The sequence below is a fragment of the Littorina saxatilis genome, linkage group LG2 (assembly GCF_037325665.1).
Source record: "Littorina saxatilis isolate snail1 linkage group LG2, US_GU_Lsax_2.0, whole genome shotgun sequence".
NCBI classification, from domain to species: domain Eukaryota; kingdom Metazoa; phylum Mollusca; class Gastropoda; order Littorinimorpha; family Littorinidae; genus Littorina; species Littorina saxatilis.
In genome coordinates, this window is record NC_090246.1 from 27323048 (window position 1) to 27343868 (window position 20821).

General features: G+C 40.8%; 1 protein-coding gene and 1 non-coding gene across 3 annotated transcripts; one reads left to right on the top strand and one right to left on the bottom strand.

Annotated features, from left to right (window-relative positions):
- Positions 1 to 1814: 1814 nt before the first annotated feature.
- Positions 1815 to 11048, bottom strand: LOC138958642 (tubulin delta chain-like). Of its 2 annotated transcripts, XM_070329856.1 has the most exons (12): positions 10900 to 11048; positions 10402 to 10497; positions 10117 to 10169; positions 8753 to 8831; positions 7785 to 7843; positions 6182 to 6323; positions 5608 to 5766; positions 4644 to 4739; positions 4193 to 4265; positions 3753 to 3897; positions 2407 to 2567; positions 1815 to 2136 (listed from the first exon to the last, which is right to left on the bottom strand). In XM_070329856.1, exons 1-12 carry the CDS (start codon positions 10992 to 10994, stop codon positions 2062 to 2064), a joined length of 1233 nt encoding a protein of 410 aa, XP_070185957.1. In that variant the 5' UTR covers positions 10995 to 11048; the 3' UTR covers positions 1815 to 2061. The 2 variants fall into 2 exon arrangements, with proteins under 2 accessions (XP_070185957.1, XP_070185958.1); XM_070329857.1 differs by lacking the exon at positions 10117 to 10169 and having other exon boundaries at positions 10900 to 10936.
- A 9167-nt stretch (positions 11049 to 20215) lies between these two features.
- Positions 20216 to 20334, top strand: LOC138960580 (5S ribosomal RNA). The gene has a single exon (XR_011454054.1). It is a non-coding gene; the product is annotated as a 5S ribosomal RNA (ribosomal RNA).
- The last annotated feature ends 487 nt before the right edge of the window (positions 20335 to 20821 follow it).

Below are 20821 nucleotides of genomic sequence, written 5' to 3' on the forward strand. Positions count from 1 at the left end.
GGGTTTACAGTGCTATAATCCCTATTGATAAAGTGCAGTTGGTGTGGCGGATTACATTCAATCAAGTTTTGAATAAATGTTTTAACATAGATGGGGAATCGAGACGAGAGTCGTGCTGTATGTATGTATGTATGTGTGAGTGTGTGTGTAAAGCGATTCCGAGAAAACTACTCGACGATCTTCATGAAACTTCACATGAGAGTTCCTGGGTATAATATCCCCGGACATTTTTTTAATAGATGTCTTTGATGACGTCATATCCGGCTTTTTGTGGCAGTTGAGGAGGCACTGTCACACGCTCATTTTTCAACCAAATGAATCAAGCAATCTTCGACGAAATCCAGACTATGGGATTGTATTTCAGATTGAAAGCTTAAAATTTACTTAATTAGTTACCTCATTAAAGTTGTCATTAAAATCGAATTTTCAGAACCAGATTAAAAAATGACTGCATTGTATTCCTCATCTTCTCCTGAATTCAAAAATATGTTTACTCTATAAAATGTGCTCAGAATGAAAGAAAATGTTTGGTAAGTACATGTACTACGCTCACATACTTTGTAGAAACGAGTGTGACCCATCTTGGTCTTTGGGTATGGTTAGCCGTGACTATCTAATGTTGAATTTTAATATCCAATGTTTTGTAAAGCGCCATGAGACTGTTATCTGGCGGTGAACAGCGCTATAGAAGAATGTTTTATCATTAATATTATTATCTAAATGTAGTCTCGGCGATGACTGGTTTGTGGTGTTGATCTTTTAGTGTCAGTGATAACGACTGACTAAATGTTTTTATATATCGGTTCACACGACTTGTTTTCTGCTTGTGGTTCACATTTATTTGATGGGTAAAATCTCATTGACGAGCCGCACCAGCGGCTCGTCTTTGGCGACGGGTAAGTAGCTTGCAGGAGGAGAAATTTTTGTTCATGGGCGATTTCTGTGACGTATGTACCACGGGCAGCGCCATTTTGTTGTGAACCATTGCGCGCGCCTATGTGTGTGTGTCTGGACCTATATTGTGAGGCTGCTTGTGCGTATGTCCGTCAGCCTGTTTGTCTGTGCCACTGTCTGTGTCCATACTACCCGTCATAAAAAAAACTGAGCAGATACGTTTAAGTGCAGATCTTATGTTATGAAGAAGTTTATCGTAAAACCAGTTATATGACTGGAAAGGCCATTCATTCCCCTACCATATTTAGCAATCAGATTGATTTACGTAGTGTCTGAACAGTGGGACCTACAACACAGACACCCCCCAAATCAAATTTACAAAAGCAAGGTTCCCCTGACAAAACGAAACAAGTGCTGCATGTCTTTGAAAAGAACAATGAAATCTGTATCCCAAAAAAAATCAGTTTTGTTCACCTATCTTGTCTAACAATGAGGTTATGGCATTTTGAACGATGTCGGTTTCATTCTACGTGTACTCAGAAGCCATAAATTAAAGGAGGTTTTTAAAGCCGTTTTAGCATTGAATGAGACAAAAACAGTACTTGTTTGTATGACAGGTAGTATATATCTGTCTGTGTTTGTTAGTGTGTGCATGCATGTTTGTGCACAAAACATCCTGAAACAGGAAATAAATAACCACATTCTTGTTCTTATTCTTACACTTTCCAGAGAAGAGAAAGGCGTTAGAAGGAGGACAGGAAGAAAACCACAGCAAGAAAAAAAGAGGATTTAATGCAATTTTTTCAATGTGTTCACCCTTCAAAAGGCAAAGTCTTCTCTGAGGAAATAGCAAGGATATAAAGTGAACAAAACAACTAAAACAACAAGCAACATTACTTTTGTTTTTGTTTTATTTTGTAAAAAGGCATGCTGATCAGGGCAGCACTTACCACTGTCCACTTCAAATATCACACAAAAATATCCCATCCACAGCCACTCTCACATGCAAGTTCACTCAGACACTCAATCAATCAATCAATATGAGGCTTATATCGCGTGGGTACAGTTCTAAGCGCAGGGATTTTTTTTTTTTCACACGCACAAACACACACACAGGCATGCACAGAAAACACATACATGCATACACAGCGAGGTTGGTTTTAACAATCAGCCAGGTTTGGTAGCTGAACAGTAATCCTCCTGACAGACTTGCAGTGTATTCAGAGCCTCCTCAAAGTCCTCCTGTAAAATCAAATCAAATTAAATAAAATAGAAAAATAAATGAATAAATAGATAAATCAATGTTATAGACATGTCTACCCTTGTTGAAGCTATAAACTCATCTTCAGCAAAGACACACACACGCACATTCACACACTGTAAGGCAACCCTACTTTGCACCCCAGTAAACTAATAACACATTATTATTAACACAGAAGTATCAACGTATGTATTGTACCTGCACTAAAAAGATCCCCACGAAGGATGCTAGCACTGGACACAAGATCTCACCTTTCCAGTACCATAGCGCTCGTACCAATGAAGGTACGCTCCGGCATCAAGCATGTCTTTTGACCTTTGACAGACAGTGTCCAGAAATTGGGTCACACAACTGCTGTTGACTGCCATGCTGACTGAAGCTGTGTCTTTAGGGCCCAGTGTGTTCTGAAAAGCTGAAAAAAATGTTAACTGTGTAACTTTAGACAATAGTGCCTTAATTATTTAACTACAAAACATTAGGCCAACAAAAAAAATTAGTCTGTTTACGGTAACATAGGCAAAAAAAATAGGGTCGGTAGGTCGGGATTTAAAAAAAAAAAGATTTTAATTTTTCTCCAAAAAACCATATTTTTAAGTTATTTTGCCAAAAAACAAAGACTTTTTTAATTTCTTTTAATTTTTTTTCTTTTATTTTTTTCCCCCCAAATGCCCCCAAAAAGTCTAGGGTCGCGCGAAAAATAGGGTCAGTCAGGATACCGTAAACAGACTATTTTTTGTTGTTGGCCTTACCAAATTAAAAGGTGCAATCTCATTTGTGTACAGTAAAAATCCTCTTCCTTTGAGGCCCTTGTTTCCCAGATCTTTCAATGTCTGTACATTTACCTAAACTCCAGACTCCCTCCTATTTTAAAGACGTGATTTTCTCAGATTTCTGGAGGTCTTAAAAGGGGGGTTCAACTACAACAAATAATTTATTTCCATCAAAAAGTGCTACCAAGTAGTACATTTAACTAATTGATACCCTACTTTGGTTGACCATTACAGGTGTTATTATTGGAAGTGGGGGGTGATTAGAAGCAGCGAAGGTAAACAGGTAAAAGCGGCGGAATTAGACCCCACAGTGGCAGTAGCTGATCAAATTAAGGAACATGTATCAGGGGCGGATCAGTTGCTTTGTAAAGGGGGGGGGGGCACTTTGAATCGAAAGTGAATGTGATGGGCGCAAAGCGCCCGAATTTGCTAGGGGGGTCCGGGGGCATGCTCCCCCGGAAAATTGTTTTGCCCAAAGAAGCAAAATGGTGCCATCTGGTGCCATTTGAACTTAGAAATGGTCATAGAATCAGCATAGAAAAATCTTTTTTTTTCTTCTTTTTTTTCGGGGGGGGGGGGGGGGGGCACGTGCCCCCTGTGCCCCCCCCCCCCCCCCCCCTCGTCCGCCCCTGTGTATCTGAACAAAACTGTACAGCAGCTAGAGAGAAACAAGTTTTCCTTAGCATATATTCACCACTACCAGCCTCATTAGGTTTGCAACCTGTAGAAATCTTATCTCCTAAGTCCATTTCATTCGCATAAATTGTTTTAATTTCAAAGTGCAGTTGTTGACAGCAAAAGTGAGAAGATCTTCCCCCCAGTCCTACCAGTCCAGACATCCAGAGGAAAAGGGTTCCAGTCCACAAAGTTCCAGGCAGTTCTGATTTTGTGACTCAGTCCCTGCTTCATGGAGGCTCCAAAGCTGTCTGTGCTGTCACCCCTGGCAACCACCACCCCTGACAGCGAGCTGAACTTATGTGAGGTTAAGAAATTAGAATGAAGAAAGCACTTTAAAGTCACATTTGAAAAAGATATCAGAATAAATTGAAACTGTCTTGCAATTTCAGTCCACAGGCACAGTCACCAACCAAGAAGAAATTAACATTCTGATGATTTTGGAAGTGTTTAACTTGCAGTTGAATCAGAATCCTTAACAGATATGTGCATGTAGATCTAATGAGGAGGACTGTGCCAGTGATGTATCCTTCCCACTCTGTAGGCTTGGTGGTTTGGGATGGGGGTGAGGATGATACTGTGAAAAGGATACAGGTTGGCCAGTATTGTGGTAGCGAGGTATTGTGTGCAGTGTCTGACCAACCAGGCCCTCCCATGACAGTTTGCTGAAACATACCATTGCACAGTTTTTCTAGAATTCTGACTACCGCTTGGACTCATCTTTGCGGCGAGGTATACTGCACTCAGAAACATATATATATACAACGTAGGCAAGAAAAAGACTAACACACACACACCCACACAGTATTGATTGAAACACAGGCAACGCCTCCCATGACGGTTTGCTGAAACATACCACTGCACAGTCTTTCTATAATTCTGACTACCACTTGGACTCATCTTTGCGGCGAGGCATACTGCACTCAGAAACATACATACAACTCAGGCAAGAAAAAGACTAACACACACACACACTAACACACACATGTGCGCACACACACACACCCACACACAGCTGATACCATCCGGCTTTTCAAGACTACCTCTTCGCCAGGTGGGTAGTGTAGATGAACTTTGTGGCTGGCATCGGACAGGTAGCACGCAGCAGTTCCCAGGGTTCTTGCCCCAGACTCACATCCCTGAACCAAAAAATACACATTATGATTATCACTTGAGATAAACCTCAGTAGAGTGTGGGTGCACCTGACTGGAACTGGAAAGAATATCACAGGACAGAGTACACTCAAAAGCCTTTCCTTATGGACTTAACTGAACTTGGATTGAACAGGTTAGAAAAGATGATTATTTCAACTCACAAAAACATGTTAGACAAGAAAGAAAGTTACAAAAAACGTGTAATTTGTTTGTCACTCTGTCATAAACAAACTGTTCAAGCTAACATACAATGTGTTTCGATATTCTGTTATTAACAAACACTTCATAGTTTACACCAGTTTTGTTTCTTGAGACACAAAAAATAAGAAGAAGCTGGCATATTATGACTGCAGGACTCCCACATGATTACTCCTGTTTAGAGCAAGGGATTAAAACGGGAAATCAATGTACATCTGCATGTACACAGTGACCCATTTTCATTTCATTTTCTTTTCTTTATTGTACCATTGCTGGGCAATTTGGGTCGCTTCCTTCCAGCGGAAAGCTAGCAGCAACAGAATCGCTACCTAGGTGTGTGTACATGTATGTTCATGTGTAGTCAGCCACCTGCACTTACGGCAGAATGACTGAGGTCTTTTACGTGCCACAGTGGTGACACGCAGATGGGACATGGATACCATCTCTGAGTCTGCACAGAAAGTTGACCCATGTCCCTCTTGGCCCGGATTCAAACCTGTGACCTGTGGATCACAAGTCCAGTGCTCTACCAACTGAGCAACGAGGCCCCCATTCAAACACAGGTAGCTGTGCAATGCACATCGGCAGCACGACAACCATACTCACAACCACACACACTTACTGAATCCCCTGCTCCCATGCAACCTCACTCACCTGGAAGTAGCCAAAGAGTCAGTCGGAAGAAAAAGGCCAGCCAAAGTGTGACCTATGACCTTGTTGAGAGAGGTGAAGGATGCCTGATTGTCAGGTGACCGCTTCTGTACCTTGGCCAAGATGTCGTCATTTTGGATGAGCATGATGCCATCAGCTGACCTGTGAATAAAGAATACTTGTTGTTGATTTGTAATCATGACTTTCCATTAAAGTTAACCTGATTCTTCACTAAAATTCTTCCTCCATAAAAACTACCTCCTTTTTAGACCAGACCTTGCCAGTCTTAACTCATTGTCTCCCAGGTACGGATATATCTGTACCCACTCATGTGGCTCTATCTGACCAGGTACGGATATATCTGCTCAGACTGTTAGCTTCAGTCGCTTCCTGTAACGTCCATCTAACGCCTGTATTCCAGCGTGTAGATACACAGTTACTACACAGTTACTACAATTCTGAGTGACCTGCTGCAGCACAGCTGGTCTCGGCTAAAACAAAACTTGGTCAACATAGGTGGGGTAGAAAGTGTTAAACAATTTCACTTAAAAAAATCTAAAAAGGCAAGCACAGAGACCTCTGAAGAGTAGCCAGACACATCAAGGAGTTGTAGTGCTGGAGTGGACTCTCACCGCTGGCACATGGGGCAAACGTCACTGAGAGAAGATAATTCATGGGATACTCATCACGGAGCGCCTCACATAGCCTTGAACCAAAACCTGTGGAAAGTAAGAATAAGAATAAGAATAAGAATACTTTATTATCTCATAGAGAAATTCAGGCGTGGTACATAACAATAATACAAACAGGACATTGTTTTTACATAAGACATATAGGACTATATAACAGGGCAGGTTATAAACACACCTCCCACAAGTAAAATGTTTGATACAATACAATACAACACAATTTTATTATCTAAGTGTAGTTTACAAACAGAAATATTTCTCAACTTGCATTAGTGCTTGAAATATATTTGCAAAACCAAACGTGCATAAAACAGATGTATTGCTACAATCACACCAACACATATTGGTGTTCCATGAGCTCCAATACTGAAATAAACACACTGGTGGTGTTGAAAGTGCATTTCTTAATATATTTGACTCATTAATACTTGTATTTTGCTTCATTCATAGCTCAGATACTGAAGTATTACAATACGTCAAGGGAGATAACATAATTAAAACCACTGCTTCAGATCGAATCATATCAGTAACTAATATCCCCAGAGACAAAAATAATTGAAATTTGAACTTGCCTAACAGTGCAGAAGAGAGGACTAGAATCCAATGACATCAAAAAACAAGTCGCGTAAGGCGAAATTACTACATTTAGTCAAGCTGTGAAACTCACAGAATGAAACTGAACGCACTGCATTTTTTCACAATGACCGTAGTCCGCCGCTCGTACAAAAGGCGAGCCTGTTTAGCGCGGTAGCGGTTGCGCTGTGCTGCATAGCACGCTTTTCTGTACCCCTCTTCGCTTTAACTTTCTGAGCGTGTTTTTAATCCAAACATATCATATCTATATGTTTTTGGAATCAGGAACCAACAAGGAATAAGATGAAATTGTTTTTAAATCGATTTCGGAAATTTTATTTTAATGATAATTTTTATATTTTTAATTTTCAGAGTTTGTTTTTAATCCAAATATAACATATTTATATGGTTTTGGAATCAGAAAATGATGAAGAATAAGATGAACGTAAATTTAGATCGTTTAATAAAAAAATAATTTTAATTACAATTTTCGGATTTTTAATGACCAAAGTCATTAATTAATTTTTAAGCCTCCAAGCTGAATATGCAATACCAAAGTCCGGCCTTCGTCGAATATTACTTGGCCAAAATTTCAATCAATTTTATTGAAAAATGAGGGTGTGACAGTGCCGCCTCAACTTTTACAAAAAGCCGAATATGACGTCATCAAAGACATTTATCCAAAAAATGAAAAAAAGGTCTGGGGATATCATACCCAGGAACTCTCATGTAAAATTTCATAAAGATCGGTCCAGTAGTTTACTCTGAATCGCTCTACACACACACTTGCACAGACACACACACACACACCACGACCCTTGTCTCGATTCCCTCTCTATGTTAAAACATTTAGTTAAAACTTGACTAAATGTAAAAAAGAGACTTGAAAAGAAACTCAAAGGCTAACTTAATATTTACCTGAGCCAGTTCCACCACTCAAACTGTGTGTCAGAACAATTCCTGAGTACATGTCACACCTGGGGAAAATACACACAGAAATGACATTTTTAACAAATACTCCAAAAAAACAAATATTATTATGTATTTCCACACACACACACACACACACACAAAACAGTGTTAACCTAAATGTCCACTTCTGACAGGCCATGAGGTGCCCCAAATCATTAAAGTTTGCAATGTCACTTCACCAAATCACCATCTTCTCACATTCAGATTCATGTACAGAACTTCTTCCTTTTACTAACACAGACTAACAGTAACACACACACACACATGCTTTTTACATTAAGTCAAATGGGAAATCGAGAAGTCAGGGTCATGGTGTGTGTATGTATGTGTGTGACATGTGTGTGTGTGTGTGTGTGTGTGTGTGTATAAAGCGATTCCGAAAAAACTACAGGACCGATCTTCATAAAACTTCACATCTAAGTATGATATCCCCATATATATATTTTGTTTTGTTTGATACATGTTGTTGATGACGTCATATCCGGCTTTTTGTAAAAGTTGAGGCGGCACTGTCATACACTCATTTTTCAACCAAATTGATTGAAATTTTGATTAAACAATCTTCGACGAAGTCCGGACTATGGGATTGCATTTTAGCTTGGAAGCTCAAAAATAAGTTAATTAGTTTGCTCATTTAAGTTGTCATTAAAATCAAATTTTCAGAAACAGATTAAAAATTGATTGCATTGTGTTTACTCTAAAAATGTGCTCAGAATGAAAGAAAACAGGTTCAGTAATTACTACGGACGCGTGCTTCATGGCGGCGAGCGTGACCCGTCTCGGTCTTCGGTATGGTTAGCCGAGACTATCTCAATGTAGTCTCGGCGATGATTGGTTTGTGGTGTTGATCTTGACTAAATGTTTTTATATAGCTTCACGCAACTTGTTTTTCTTCAAATTATCTCATGGCATACCTTTCAACCTCTTTCCTTATGCTTTCTAAGCTGTTCTCCAACAGATGGTCATCCCCTGAAGACTTCACGCCATGGTAACCTGCACACAGTCGCATAGGGAATTCAAAAACATGCAACTTTATGAAGTCAAAGGCAAATTATGAAAGGAGCTATATGCACCTGTAATGCTGAAGTCATGACTGAAAAAGCCTGTAACACACACACACAGGCACACACACACACACACACATACCCAACAGACATGCACACATGCATTCATGCACACCCAACAGGCACACACTCAACCACCTATAGACACACACACACACACACACATATGCATACATACACACAAACACTAACACAATAACACTTAGTTATCAATCACCAATAAAATCAGATGAAATGTCAATGTATGTAATTGTAAGCGGAGCTAGGTCTTTTCTTTGCAAGAAATAATTAATGCACTGGCTATACGCACTCGGAGTGTATACAGGGGTCAGAATGTTGTATACACTCAGGCTTTAACTTGCGGTCGCAAAGCGATTTGCTATGCGACACCACTTTGCGATAGGAACGCAGAGCAGTTGATTATAAGAGTACAAAGAAACGAAAACAATCTGATGCTGCATGGCCTTTGCTGTAAGGTAGATTACATTTTCAACACTGAACCGCATCAACACTCGGAGCGTCATTCGACGCCATTTTGCGAAGGTACGCTTCACTTTCGATTCATGGTATTAAAGTACGCTGGGAACAAACACAGACAAAAATGAACACACACACGAAACTGATGCTACATGGCAGTTTATTGTCATAGTTTGGAACACACTTAGAGTGTGTAACGACCTAGAAACGGTTATACACTATGTGAATGTACATTATTTGCCAACCCTCGACAATCCGAAAAAGAGATAGCGGAAGTCCATACTTCGGACTGATTTTTAATTGGCTATACTTCCTAACAACTTGTTAGGGGGCATATTTCATTGGCTACAAATTTGTAACAGAGCTTATCATTGCCAGAGTGTATACAGACTCATCAATCCTGTATACATGTACACTTGGAGTGCGTATAGCTTTTGCCAATAATTAGGCCAACAACAAAAAAAGTCTGTTTACTGTAACATAGGCCAAAAAAATAGGGTCGGTAGGTCGGGATTTTTTTTTCTTTCCAAAATACCATATTTTTAAGTTATTTTGCCAAAAAACCAAACTTTTTTTTAATTATTAATTTTTTTTCTTTCCCAAATGCAAAAAAAAAGTCTAGGGTCGCGCGAAAAAATAGGCTCGGTCGGGATACCGTAATTCCTAACTTTGCAAGATATGTGTAGATTATGTGTAGATTAATTCATGCATGCACCATGTAATACGGGAAAACATACCTAATGCCCAGTTGGTTCCCCTTCCTCTCTTGCCTGTTATGACATTTTTTTCACTGCAAAAGGAAATGTTGTTCATAAATTCTCCGCTTAACTCACTTGGGTTGTAAAGGATCATTTGCGGTCATGCCTGGCATAAATATAACACCAAGGAACTAACAGACCGCATTCAAATCTGATTACAGCTATATAAAACAAAGCAAAAATAAAACCGATCAAATAAAATCAATAATTTATGAAAACATGTCAACACAAAATTTATCCAAAAATGTATAAGAAAGTGTGTACCTGATCTTGAAGAGTTTAGGTAGGTGCCGCACAACTTTGGGCTCACTGTCAATATGCACTGCTCTGTGCCATCCATCATGTGTTGTGAATGTACGGCTGAAATGACATCCTCATTGTTACCCACAGACTCATGAATTAGAAGAGTGACAGTCATTTCTCAATTACCAGACTTCTACAAATATATTATTAGTATTACGAATAATTTATTAAGAAAAAAAATGTGCGCCATTTTTGGGGTATTAAAACTACCAGCTGTACTACTATTAACACCACAGAAATCACAATTAGTCATTAATGAATCTACACGAACATTTGTGTAAAGGAAAGCACAATGAATCCCAGTATTTTCCGACCTGAAATAAGCGGATGAATGACCAAGGAAACAAGTAACCAAGAAGTGAAGAACAATTAATTGTCTGATGTACACTTTGAAATGTAAGAAAACAAAATCCTGCACTTCAGTTCATTCAAAGACAAAACTCTGAATGGACTGTGTACCTCTGTAATGCAGCCCCATCCTTTTCAAAACATTTCCAAAGGTGCTGGCTGACTTGGTTCCCGCACTGACCAACGTGAACAAACACTGTTGACATGCTCTCACACTTTTTGGCGTCTTTGGAGATTCGGTCAGCATCGCCTCCCTTGCGAAAAGGCCATGGCTGGAGGTCCGGCGAGCCGGATCCTGAGCCTGGGTGCTCAAGCACCGGCGAGTCGGTGCTCGAGCCCCTAGGCTCAGGATCCGGCACTCACGCGGGCGCTTACCCTGTAAATCATTATTTTGAGTTTGTGTAGGGGTTTAGTTCAGTTTCAGAAACTGTGGAAAAAGATTGATAAAGATCACCGTTGGATTCAGAAAGACGTGTATTTCGGCAACAGCACGGTCAGGCTGATGCTGTTGGGGTCTATGTCGACCAAAAGAATGGGATTCACTGTAGGTCGAGTTCCTGTAGGTGGATTCTCTGTATACCTAAGACTTTAAAATTGGCAATCTTGTATACAGGGAATACCACAGGGTGTAGTTCCTGTAGCGTTTTGCTAATATCAATGAAAGTCACGTGATGCTTAGCGACATCGTTAGAATTTGATGTTTTTCGATCTTTTTATATTTAGTCAAGTTTTGTTATATTTAGTCAAGTTTTGACTAAATATTTTAACATCGAGGGGGAATCGAAACGAGGGTCGTGGTGTATGTGTGTGTGTGTGTGTGTGTGTGTGTGCGTGCGTGCGTGCGTGCGTGCGTGTAGAGCGATTCAGACCAAACTACTGGGCCGATCTTTATGAAATTTTACATGAGAGTTCCTGGGTATGATATCCCCGAACGTTTTTCTCCTTTTTTCGATAAATGTCTTTGATGACGTCATATCCGGCTTTTCGTGAAAGTTGAGGCGGCACTGTCACGCTCTCATTTTTCAACCAAATTGGTTGAAATTTTGGTCAAGTAGTCTTCGACGAAGCCCGGGGTTCGGTATTGCATTTCAGCTTGGTGGCTTAAAAATTAATTAATGACTTTGGTCATTAAAAATCTGAAAATTGTAAAAAAAAATAAAAATTTATAAAACGATCCAAATTTACGTTTATCATATTCTCCATCATTTGCTGATTCCAAAAACATATAAATATGTTATATTCGGATTAAAAACAAGCTCTGAAAATTAAATATATAAAAATTATTATCAAAATTAAATAGTCCAAATCAATTTAAAAACACTTTCATCTTATTCCTTGTCGGTTCCTGATTCCAAAAACATATAGATATGATATGTTTGGATTAAAAACACGCTCAGAAAGTTAAAACAAAGAGAGGCACAGAAAAGCGTGCTATCCTTCTTAGCGCAACTACTACCCCGCTCTTCTTGCCATGAGCGGTGGACTGACGATGCTACGAGTATACGGTCTTGCTGAAAAATGGCATTGCGTTCAGTTTCATTCTGTGAGTTCGACAGCTACTTGACTAAATATTGTATTTTCGCCTTACGCGACTTGTTTATATTTAGTCAAGTTTTGACTAAATATTTTAACATCGAGGGGGAATCGAAACGAGGGTCGTGGTGTATGTGCGTGCGTGTGTGTGTGTGTGTGTGTGTGTGTGTGTGTGTGTAGAGCGATTCAGACTAAACTACTGGACCGCTCTTTATGAAATTTGACATGAGAGTTCCTGGGTATGAAATCCCCGAACGTTTTTTTCATTTTTTTGATAAATGTCTTTGATGACGTCATATCCGGCTTTTCGTGAAAGTTGAGGCGGCACTGTCACGCCCTCATTTTTCAACCAAATTGGTTGAAATTTTGGTCAAGTAATCTTCGACGAAGCCCGGGGTTCGGTATTGCATTTCAGCTTGGTGGCTTAAAAATTAATTAATGACTTTGGTCATTAAAAATCTGAAAATTGTAAAAAAAAATAAAAATTTATAAAACGATCCAAATTTACGTTTATCTTATTCTCCATCATTTGCTGATTCCAAAAACATATAAATATGTTATATTCGGATTAAAAACAAGCTCTGAAAATTAAATATATAAAAATTATTATCAAAATTAAATTGTCAAAATCAATTTAAAAACACTTTCATCTTATTCCTTGTCGGTTCCTGATTCCAAAAACATATAGATATGATATGTTTGGATTAAAAACACGCTCAGAAAGTTAAAACAAAGAGAGGTACAGAAAAGCGTGCTATCCTTCTTAGCGCAACTACTACCCCGCTCTTCTTGTCAATTTCACTGCCTTTGCCATGAGCGGTGGCCTGACGATGCTACGAGTAAAATGGCATTGCGTTTCATTCTGTGAGTTCGACAGCTACTTGACTAAATATTGTATTTTCGCCTTACGCGACTTGTTATATTTAGTCAAGTTTTGACTAAATATTTTAACATCGAGGGGGAATCGAAACGAGGGTCGTGGTGTATGTGCGTGCGTGTGTGTGTGTGTGTGTGTGTGTGTGTAGAGCGATTCAGACTAAACTACTGGACCGATCTTTATGAAATTTGACATGAGAGTTCCTGGGTATGAAATCCCCGAACGTTTTTTTCATTTTTTTGGATAAATGTCTTTGATGACGTCATATCCGGCTTTTCGTGAAAGTTGAGGCGGCACTGTCACGCTCTCATTTTTAAACCAAATTGATTCAAATTTTGGTCAAGCAATCTTCGACGAAGCCCGGACTTCGGTATTGCATTTCAGCTTGGTGGCTTAAAAATTAACTAATGAGTTTGGTCATTAAAAATCGGAAACTTGTAATTAAAATTATTTTTTTATTAAACGATCCAAAAACAATTTCATCTTATTCTTCGTCATTTTTTGATTCCAAAAACATATAAATATGTTATATTTCGATTAAAAACAAGCTCTGAAAATTAAAAATATAAAAATTATGATCAAAATTAAATTTCCGAAATCGATTTAAAAACAATTTCATCTTATTCCTTGTCGGTTCCTGATTCAAAAAACATATAGATATGATATGTTTGGATTAAAAACACGCTCACAAAGTTAAAACGAAGAGAGGTACAGAAAAGCGTGCTATGCAGCACAGCGAAACCACTACCCCGCTGAACAGGCTCGTCAGTTTCACTCTGTTATGCACAAGCGGCGGACTACGGTCATTGTGAAAAAATGCAGTGCGTTCAGTTTCATTCTGTGAGTTCCACAGCTTGACTAAATGTAGTAATTTCGCCTTACGCGACTTGTTTTTTTTTCTTTCGTTTTTTTCCCCGCCCCCTTAGCCCCCTAAATCCGCCACTGAAGTAGATTTATCTTTTGACATAAATAAAACATGTTTGTTGTTTTTTGTTTGTTTCCATGTTAAGTATGTATTTACTGCATTTAGTTTTAATTAATGCTGCTTCAGTCCAGCCTTGGGACCAGTGACACACGTTGCTTCAACTATTTAGCGAGATACTGGTGACTGCCGGTGCCCGACGCCTGGAGGCTCCAGATCCGGCTCGCCGGATCCCGAGCCACTCCGTTGCCAAAACAGAGTTGTGTGCTCTTGCTGCAGGGTAGGTAACGCTGGATGACTCATTTCGTAAACAAAGCATGAAGGTATGCCAAGTTTTTCTCTGAAAATGCAAAATACTTCCAAGAAGCCAGTTTTAGTCTGAACTCATCGGCCATGGCGGGAGTAGGAGTAACAAAAGTCGTCAACCGGTGCGAGCAAGCCAAGGAGAGCAAAAGATTAGGTAAGGCAAGGAAGGACGGGTGTAGTTGTTGATCAATGACATTGATATCATTCTGTCGTCTGCATAGTTAGCCTATGGTGCGAATAAAGCTCTAAAAATAAACCAGCAGTGTGTGTGTGTGTGTGTGTGTGTGTGTGTGTGTGTGTGTGTGTGTTCACGTCCAGCTATATACATATGTGCTTTAAAGTATACTTTGTGCTATTGCTTTTTTTAATCATCGCAGGGAGAGAGATCGAGAGAAATCTCTACAAGCTCCTGGCATCTGTAACCCTTTTCCTGAGTGCCACAGTTCACATGCACCATATCATTGTCCATACAGCAACTGCCTTGTGCTCTTTCTCCCCTAGCAGCTGTTTTCCTCCCTCATACTTGGTTACTTGTGAGGTATTGCTCCAACGCTTTATCTCCGGTATTGTTGCAGCTCAATCATCATTTAGTACAGAGATGGAGTGTTAGATTGGCAGAGAAAGATACATGAGCTAGGAAATAAGAATGTGAATGTGTTTTCTGTGTTATTCCTAGATCTGTCAGAATGTGAACTGGTCCATGTGCCGGATGCAGTTTTCATGCTCATGCGTAACGCAGCACTTGAAGTTGAAGTCTGCAACTTGTCAGCAAATGTTCTGAGACGCCTTCCAGCCAAACTTGCTATAAAGTTCTCAAACCTAACAGGTAAGCTTTCTTTAATGTAACTGCCATCAAGTTTTTTCAAACTGGCATATGTGTATATGGCCAGTTTGAAATCTTAAAGCTTCATACCAGGCTAGGAATGAAGTCCATTAATGTAATATGTTGCTATTAAACTTTGTTGATGACCCTGTATCTATATATATTATGAAAATTAAGGCATGATCGAGACAGTCAGTATCGTTTTTCTTGTGCTGAGATTGAAATGAAAATCAATATATGACGTATGGTTCATCATGTCTGTTGCGGTTGAAATGACAAACAACTCAACGCAAAGGATAAAAGAAACAGTTACAATGATAAAAACCAAAACAATCAAAATGAACACATTGCGTTTTAATTACAATAGGACTGACTGAAAGTACAACTCATTTATAACAGTTTTATTTAGTTTTTATCTTTTTTCAGACCTGAATCTGAGTAGCAACCATTTGAACAGTCTTCCTGATGAGTTGCGGCAAGTCTCCGGATTGGCCTCACTTGATATCTCCCACAACGAATTTGATGTCGTACCACCAGTAGTGTATCGCTTTGATGCATTACGCAAGTTCAATGCTGAGAAGAATAGAATAAAAGGTAAGTTACTATAAGTGTATGTAATGTTTCATGAACTCTCATGAGAACGTGTCTAGTTTTAAGTTAACATTAAATTAGGGTTATATATAATTCCGTCCAGAAGGGTAGATGGTTGAACTATTATACGTAAGTAACCATCATGAATTTTCACTAGTCATGTTTTCTGCCTCAGAAATCTGTAAAGAACGCTAGTTTTGGGTGGCTTTGTTAAAAAATCATGTTCGCAGTATTTTGAAACTGTGTATTTACAAAAAGATTTCCTTTATAATATCATGTTCTGTTTGTTACAATTAAATGCGCTTACATGTACCATAATTTTGTTATATATATATAGTTTTACTAGATGATTACCGGGAAGTAGAGCCGAATACCAGGCTGCGCACGAAGGAAAGGAGATAAACGCGCAAAACACTGGAGACCTTCTAAAAATAGTAACGTGCAGTGACCTTCTAAAAATAGTAACGTACTAACGGGAATATGGATTGACGCCACACAAAAGAAGGGAGATAAACGCAAAACACTGGAGAAGATAAGGAAGAGTTATTGGGAATGGTGAAATGAACAGAAAAACCAAAATCCTCAGGACTAGATTTCCTTGTGATACGTCCCCCACAAAGGGACTTTGCATTGTAAATCTCGGTCCCCCTTGAGGAGGGTCTGATGCTCCCAATAGGCTGTCTGTGAAGGGATACTTTTTTCTCTCTCTTTCTCTGCTAAGAGATTTTAACAAATCTCGGAGGAAAGTCTCTGCTGACTTTCAATTGTTTCTTTCACAATTTCTGATGATATTACTTTATAACCAAATTGAGACATGTTTGGGATGTTTTGCAGAAGTGAACATCAATCGCCTGAAAGCCATCAGCTCCCTATCAGAGGTCAACTTTCAGGATAACCCCCTTTCGGATGAAGTTCACAATCAGCTGCAGGAAATTACTGTCGTTAGCGTTCTCCTGACACCCAGAGATGCTGAACTAGACGCCGTGGACTAAAAGCACGTTTGACAGCAATGATCTGTAAATATGGGACTTGGGACTTGACAGTTTCAATGGTAAAAGAAGTGCATGTTCAGGTGAAAGGAGGTACAGTGTATTAGATTTCAGAACAAAGCAACAGCTTTAGTGTAGGTGCAGTGTCACTGTCATGCACACTTAACTTTGTGATTTCATTTGACATCATATGTGAGCTCTTAAAACTAAACCTTTTTATATAATAGTACTATAGTAATAATAATAATAATAATAATAATAATAAATAACTTTTCTATAGCGCGAGTCTCATCAATTGGCTTCAGGCGCTTTACAAATTCATTCTAAAATAAACTAGCACAAATCAAACAAACATACAAAGCATAGTGTATATATTTATATAGTGTACTGGATAACATTTTCAATGTGATTACAACATTATATATAAGATTTATTGAAGTAACAAAACAAAGACATGAATCAATACAAGGTAGGACTAATTAAGTTGACAGCATAAGTAGCATTCAAGGAACATGTATTACAACAAAATCCAGAAGTTTCTTTACTTCAAATGATAAAATCTCATGAGGAAATACAGGGTTTGAAAATTTCTTACCAACTACAAGATCCTCTGGAAAAGGTGACCTTTCACTCAGCGCTTTAATCATCATCCTGCTACAAGCCAAATGCTCCGCTTTCATGGAGAAATATTTTGTCATAATCCATCATTTTACTATTAATTCTAAGACAAGAGTGTTTGTGTTGAGTGTCCTTCTTCTTCGTTCATGGGCTGAAACTCCCACATTCACTCATGTTTTTACGCGAGTGGATTTTTACGTGTATAACCGTTTTTACCCCGCCATTCAGGCAGCATACGCCGATTTCGGGGGAAACATGCTGGGTATTTTCGTGTTTCTATAACCCACCGAACTCTGACATGGGTTACAGGATCGTTTCCGTAGGTACTTGGTCTTGTGCTTGTGTGTACACACGAAGGGGGGATAAGGCACAAGCAGCTGGTCTGCACATAAGTTGACCTGGGAGATCAGAAAAATCTCCACCCTTAACCCACCAGGCGGCCGCGGCCAGGATTTGAACTCACGACCTTACGATTAGGAGGCCGATGTCTTATCTACTACGCCACTCTAAGGGCCTGTCGTTAAGTGTTCTACCACAGTTATTTTGGTTTTGTGATATTGGCTGCAAGTGGTTACTGAACTAGCAGGTTTGGAGTGTTACATGTATTTATTTGCATTTATAGATGTTAATATTATTGCTGAAATTTTTCACTTTTCTTTCTGCATTGAGAAGGGTGCTCATGGGGAGGAACAAATTTCAAATTTGATTTTGACACAGTAGTCTTGCTTAACTGAAGTAGGAGTCATACTAATTCCCCATGCATGCAATGTGTTGGAGGATCGAGGTTATGGTTATGTACATATTCTGACACCACAGACACAACCACAAACACTCACACTGACAATGTGTAGGTGAGCAGAAGACAATCATCAAGGCATTGATGAGGCCAAGGACAAACAGAGATGACTACCACACAATGTCCAGAGAGCAGCAAGTCAACCTCATCAGGCTGCATACTGGCCACAACAGGCTCAATGCTCACATGAACCGAAAGTTCAAGCTGGCGCCATCACCAACCTGTGCCTGCGGTCAAGAAGACCAAACAGCGGAACACATGTTACAGCGATGTCCCTTACCAGATGAGGAACGAAAAGAAGTGTGGCCGTCACCAACTCCCTTGCAGACCAAACTATACGGCAGTCGACAGGAGTTGGAGAAAACGACAACATTTATCACCAGTGCTGGACTGATCGTGTAACCTCTGCGAACGACAAGAAGAAGAAGACATGTGTAGGTGTACATGTACACACAGTGAGACATACACATGTAGGCACCCACACAGAGACATTCACCCACACAGGTACCACACCAACGCCCAAGCCTTAGCACACATAATATGTGTTCTTTATTTTGTTCTTCATTTATGGGCTGAAACTACCACGTTCACTCAAGTTTTTGCAAGAGTGGGTTTTTACATGTATGACCGTTTTTACCCCGCCATTCAGGAAACCATACACCGATTTCGGAAGATGCATGCTTCAGCTTGGTATGTTTGTGTTTTTATAACCTACCAAACTCTGACATGGATTACAGGATCTTTTTCTTGTGTACTTGGTCTTGTGATTGTGTGTACCCACGAAAAGGAATAATGCGATAGCAGGTCTGCACATAAAATTACCTGGGAGATCAGAAAAATCTCCACCCATAACCCACCGTGCAGGTGCGGCCAGGGTTGAACACTCGACCTTCCGCTTAGGAGGACGGCGTCTTGTCAACTAGGTCATTGTGCCCGTCACATATGCATTCAAATGAATAGGCATATGCACAAAAAGGCCCAGTCAATATAACACTTACCTCGACAGTACTATTCTTGCACATTATCTATTATAGGCCGAAAAAAATTGGACAAAACGCTGAGTGGGTACAATTATCTCCCATAACCATGCGCCACCGTGGATCCCAAGCACTGTCCGAGTGCTTCCCCCTTACAGGATGTAGGTGGCGCGTCCTCTTTCTTTTTTCGCGCGTGTCAGACCGGCTGTGTTTCTGCTACGCTCCCGGATTATTTTGGACTAAGAGGCTTCTTTTCTGTGTGGACTATCACCTGTTGGATTATTGTGTGTTATTCCACTTCTGGCTTGAGGCTACGTTGTGTTTCCTTCAACTTGTGCCTCCGTTTTTGTGTGGCGGACTCGGCGTGCCTCCCGTCCTACTTCGTGGTGACCGGTCGTCTGCTTCTCGTTTCGCCGCATTCACTTGAGTATTGACCTAAATTTTCTTTGAATTTTGTTAATTCTCGGTCTTTAAGGGTACGTACAGGGCGAGGTAGGATGTCTCGTCCTGTTTTGGGCTCTGGTTCTACGGAACCAGAGTCTGCCGGGGGCAACCCTTCTCCGGGCGCCCAGCGTCATGTTTTACGCACGGAGAAGGGGATCTTTCGGCGCTCCGACTCTCCCTCCCCAAACGCTTTGCGTTTGCGGCGAGGGAGGGCGGAGAAAGCCTGTTTGAGCAAGCTCAATGCGAGCTTGCTCAAACAGGCTGGGCTTGAGCCTGGGACTTCGGGCGGGGCTGCGCCGTCGAAGGTTCGGGGAAGGTCGAGGGGAAAGAAAAAGCTTCTTTCTCCTTCTCCTTCAGTGGAACAAGCTTCCCCCCCTTCGACGCCGTTGTCCGGCCCTCAGTCTCAGGCTTCAGCTCCTCCCGGTTTCAAGCCTGGGGGGAAGGTTTCCTTCTCCTCCCTGGCTCGAATCCGGGGGCAGGTCGATTCCCAACCCTCTTTGGGGGTTGGTGAATCCGATCTAGGGGCTACTGGAGAGACTCAGGTTTTGACAGCCAACGGCCATACCACGTTGTAAACACCGGTTCTCGTCCGACCACCGAAGTTAAGCAACGTCGGGCCCGGTTAGTACTTGGATGGGTGACCGCCTGGGAACACCGGGTGCAGTTGGCATTAAAATCTTCCTTTTCCGGTGCCTCTCCTGTGCCCTCCTCGGTTTCCACCGCTGTGGAAGCCAGGAGGGACACGGGTCCTCCTCTGAACTCCCTCGCTGGGTCGTCTGCTGCTGTTTCGACAGTAGTTTCGGCCTCCTGGGGGGGGAGATCGGAGGAGATGACGGGGTCTCTGAATTCCCTCCCCGCTGGGGTTGGGATGCGAATTGACCCCGTTCAGGGCGGTCCTGTGGGGGCAGGGGTTTCAGGCTTCGTGCCTACGACCACTGCTACTACGGTTCCCTCTGACGTCCGTGTGACTGGTGGCTGTCCCTCTATGAAACGCTCCGGCCGACTAGTTACTGGACGTGGAGGTGTTCGACAGAACGTGGTACTTCTGTCGAATGGTCAGGGCGACGGGAACATTGTTTCTGTTGCTCAGACCGACACCTCCGACCGGACCGTCTTGACCCCACGCCATTCCTTAGCGTCTGGTGTTCGGGTGACGG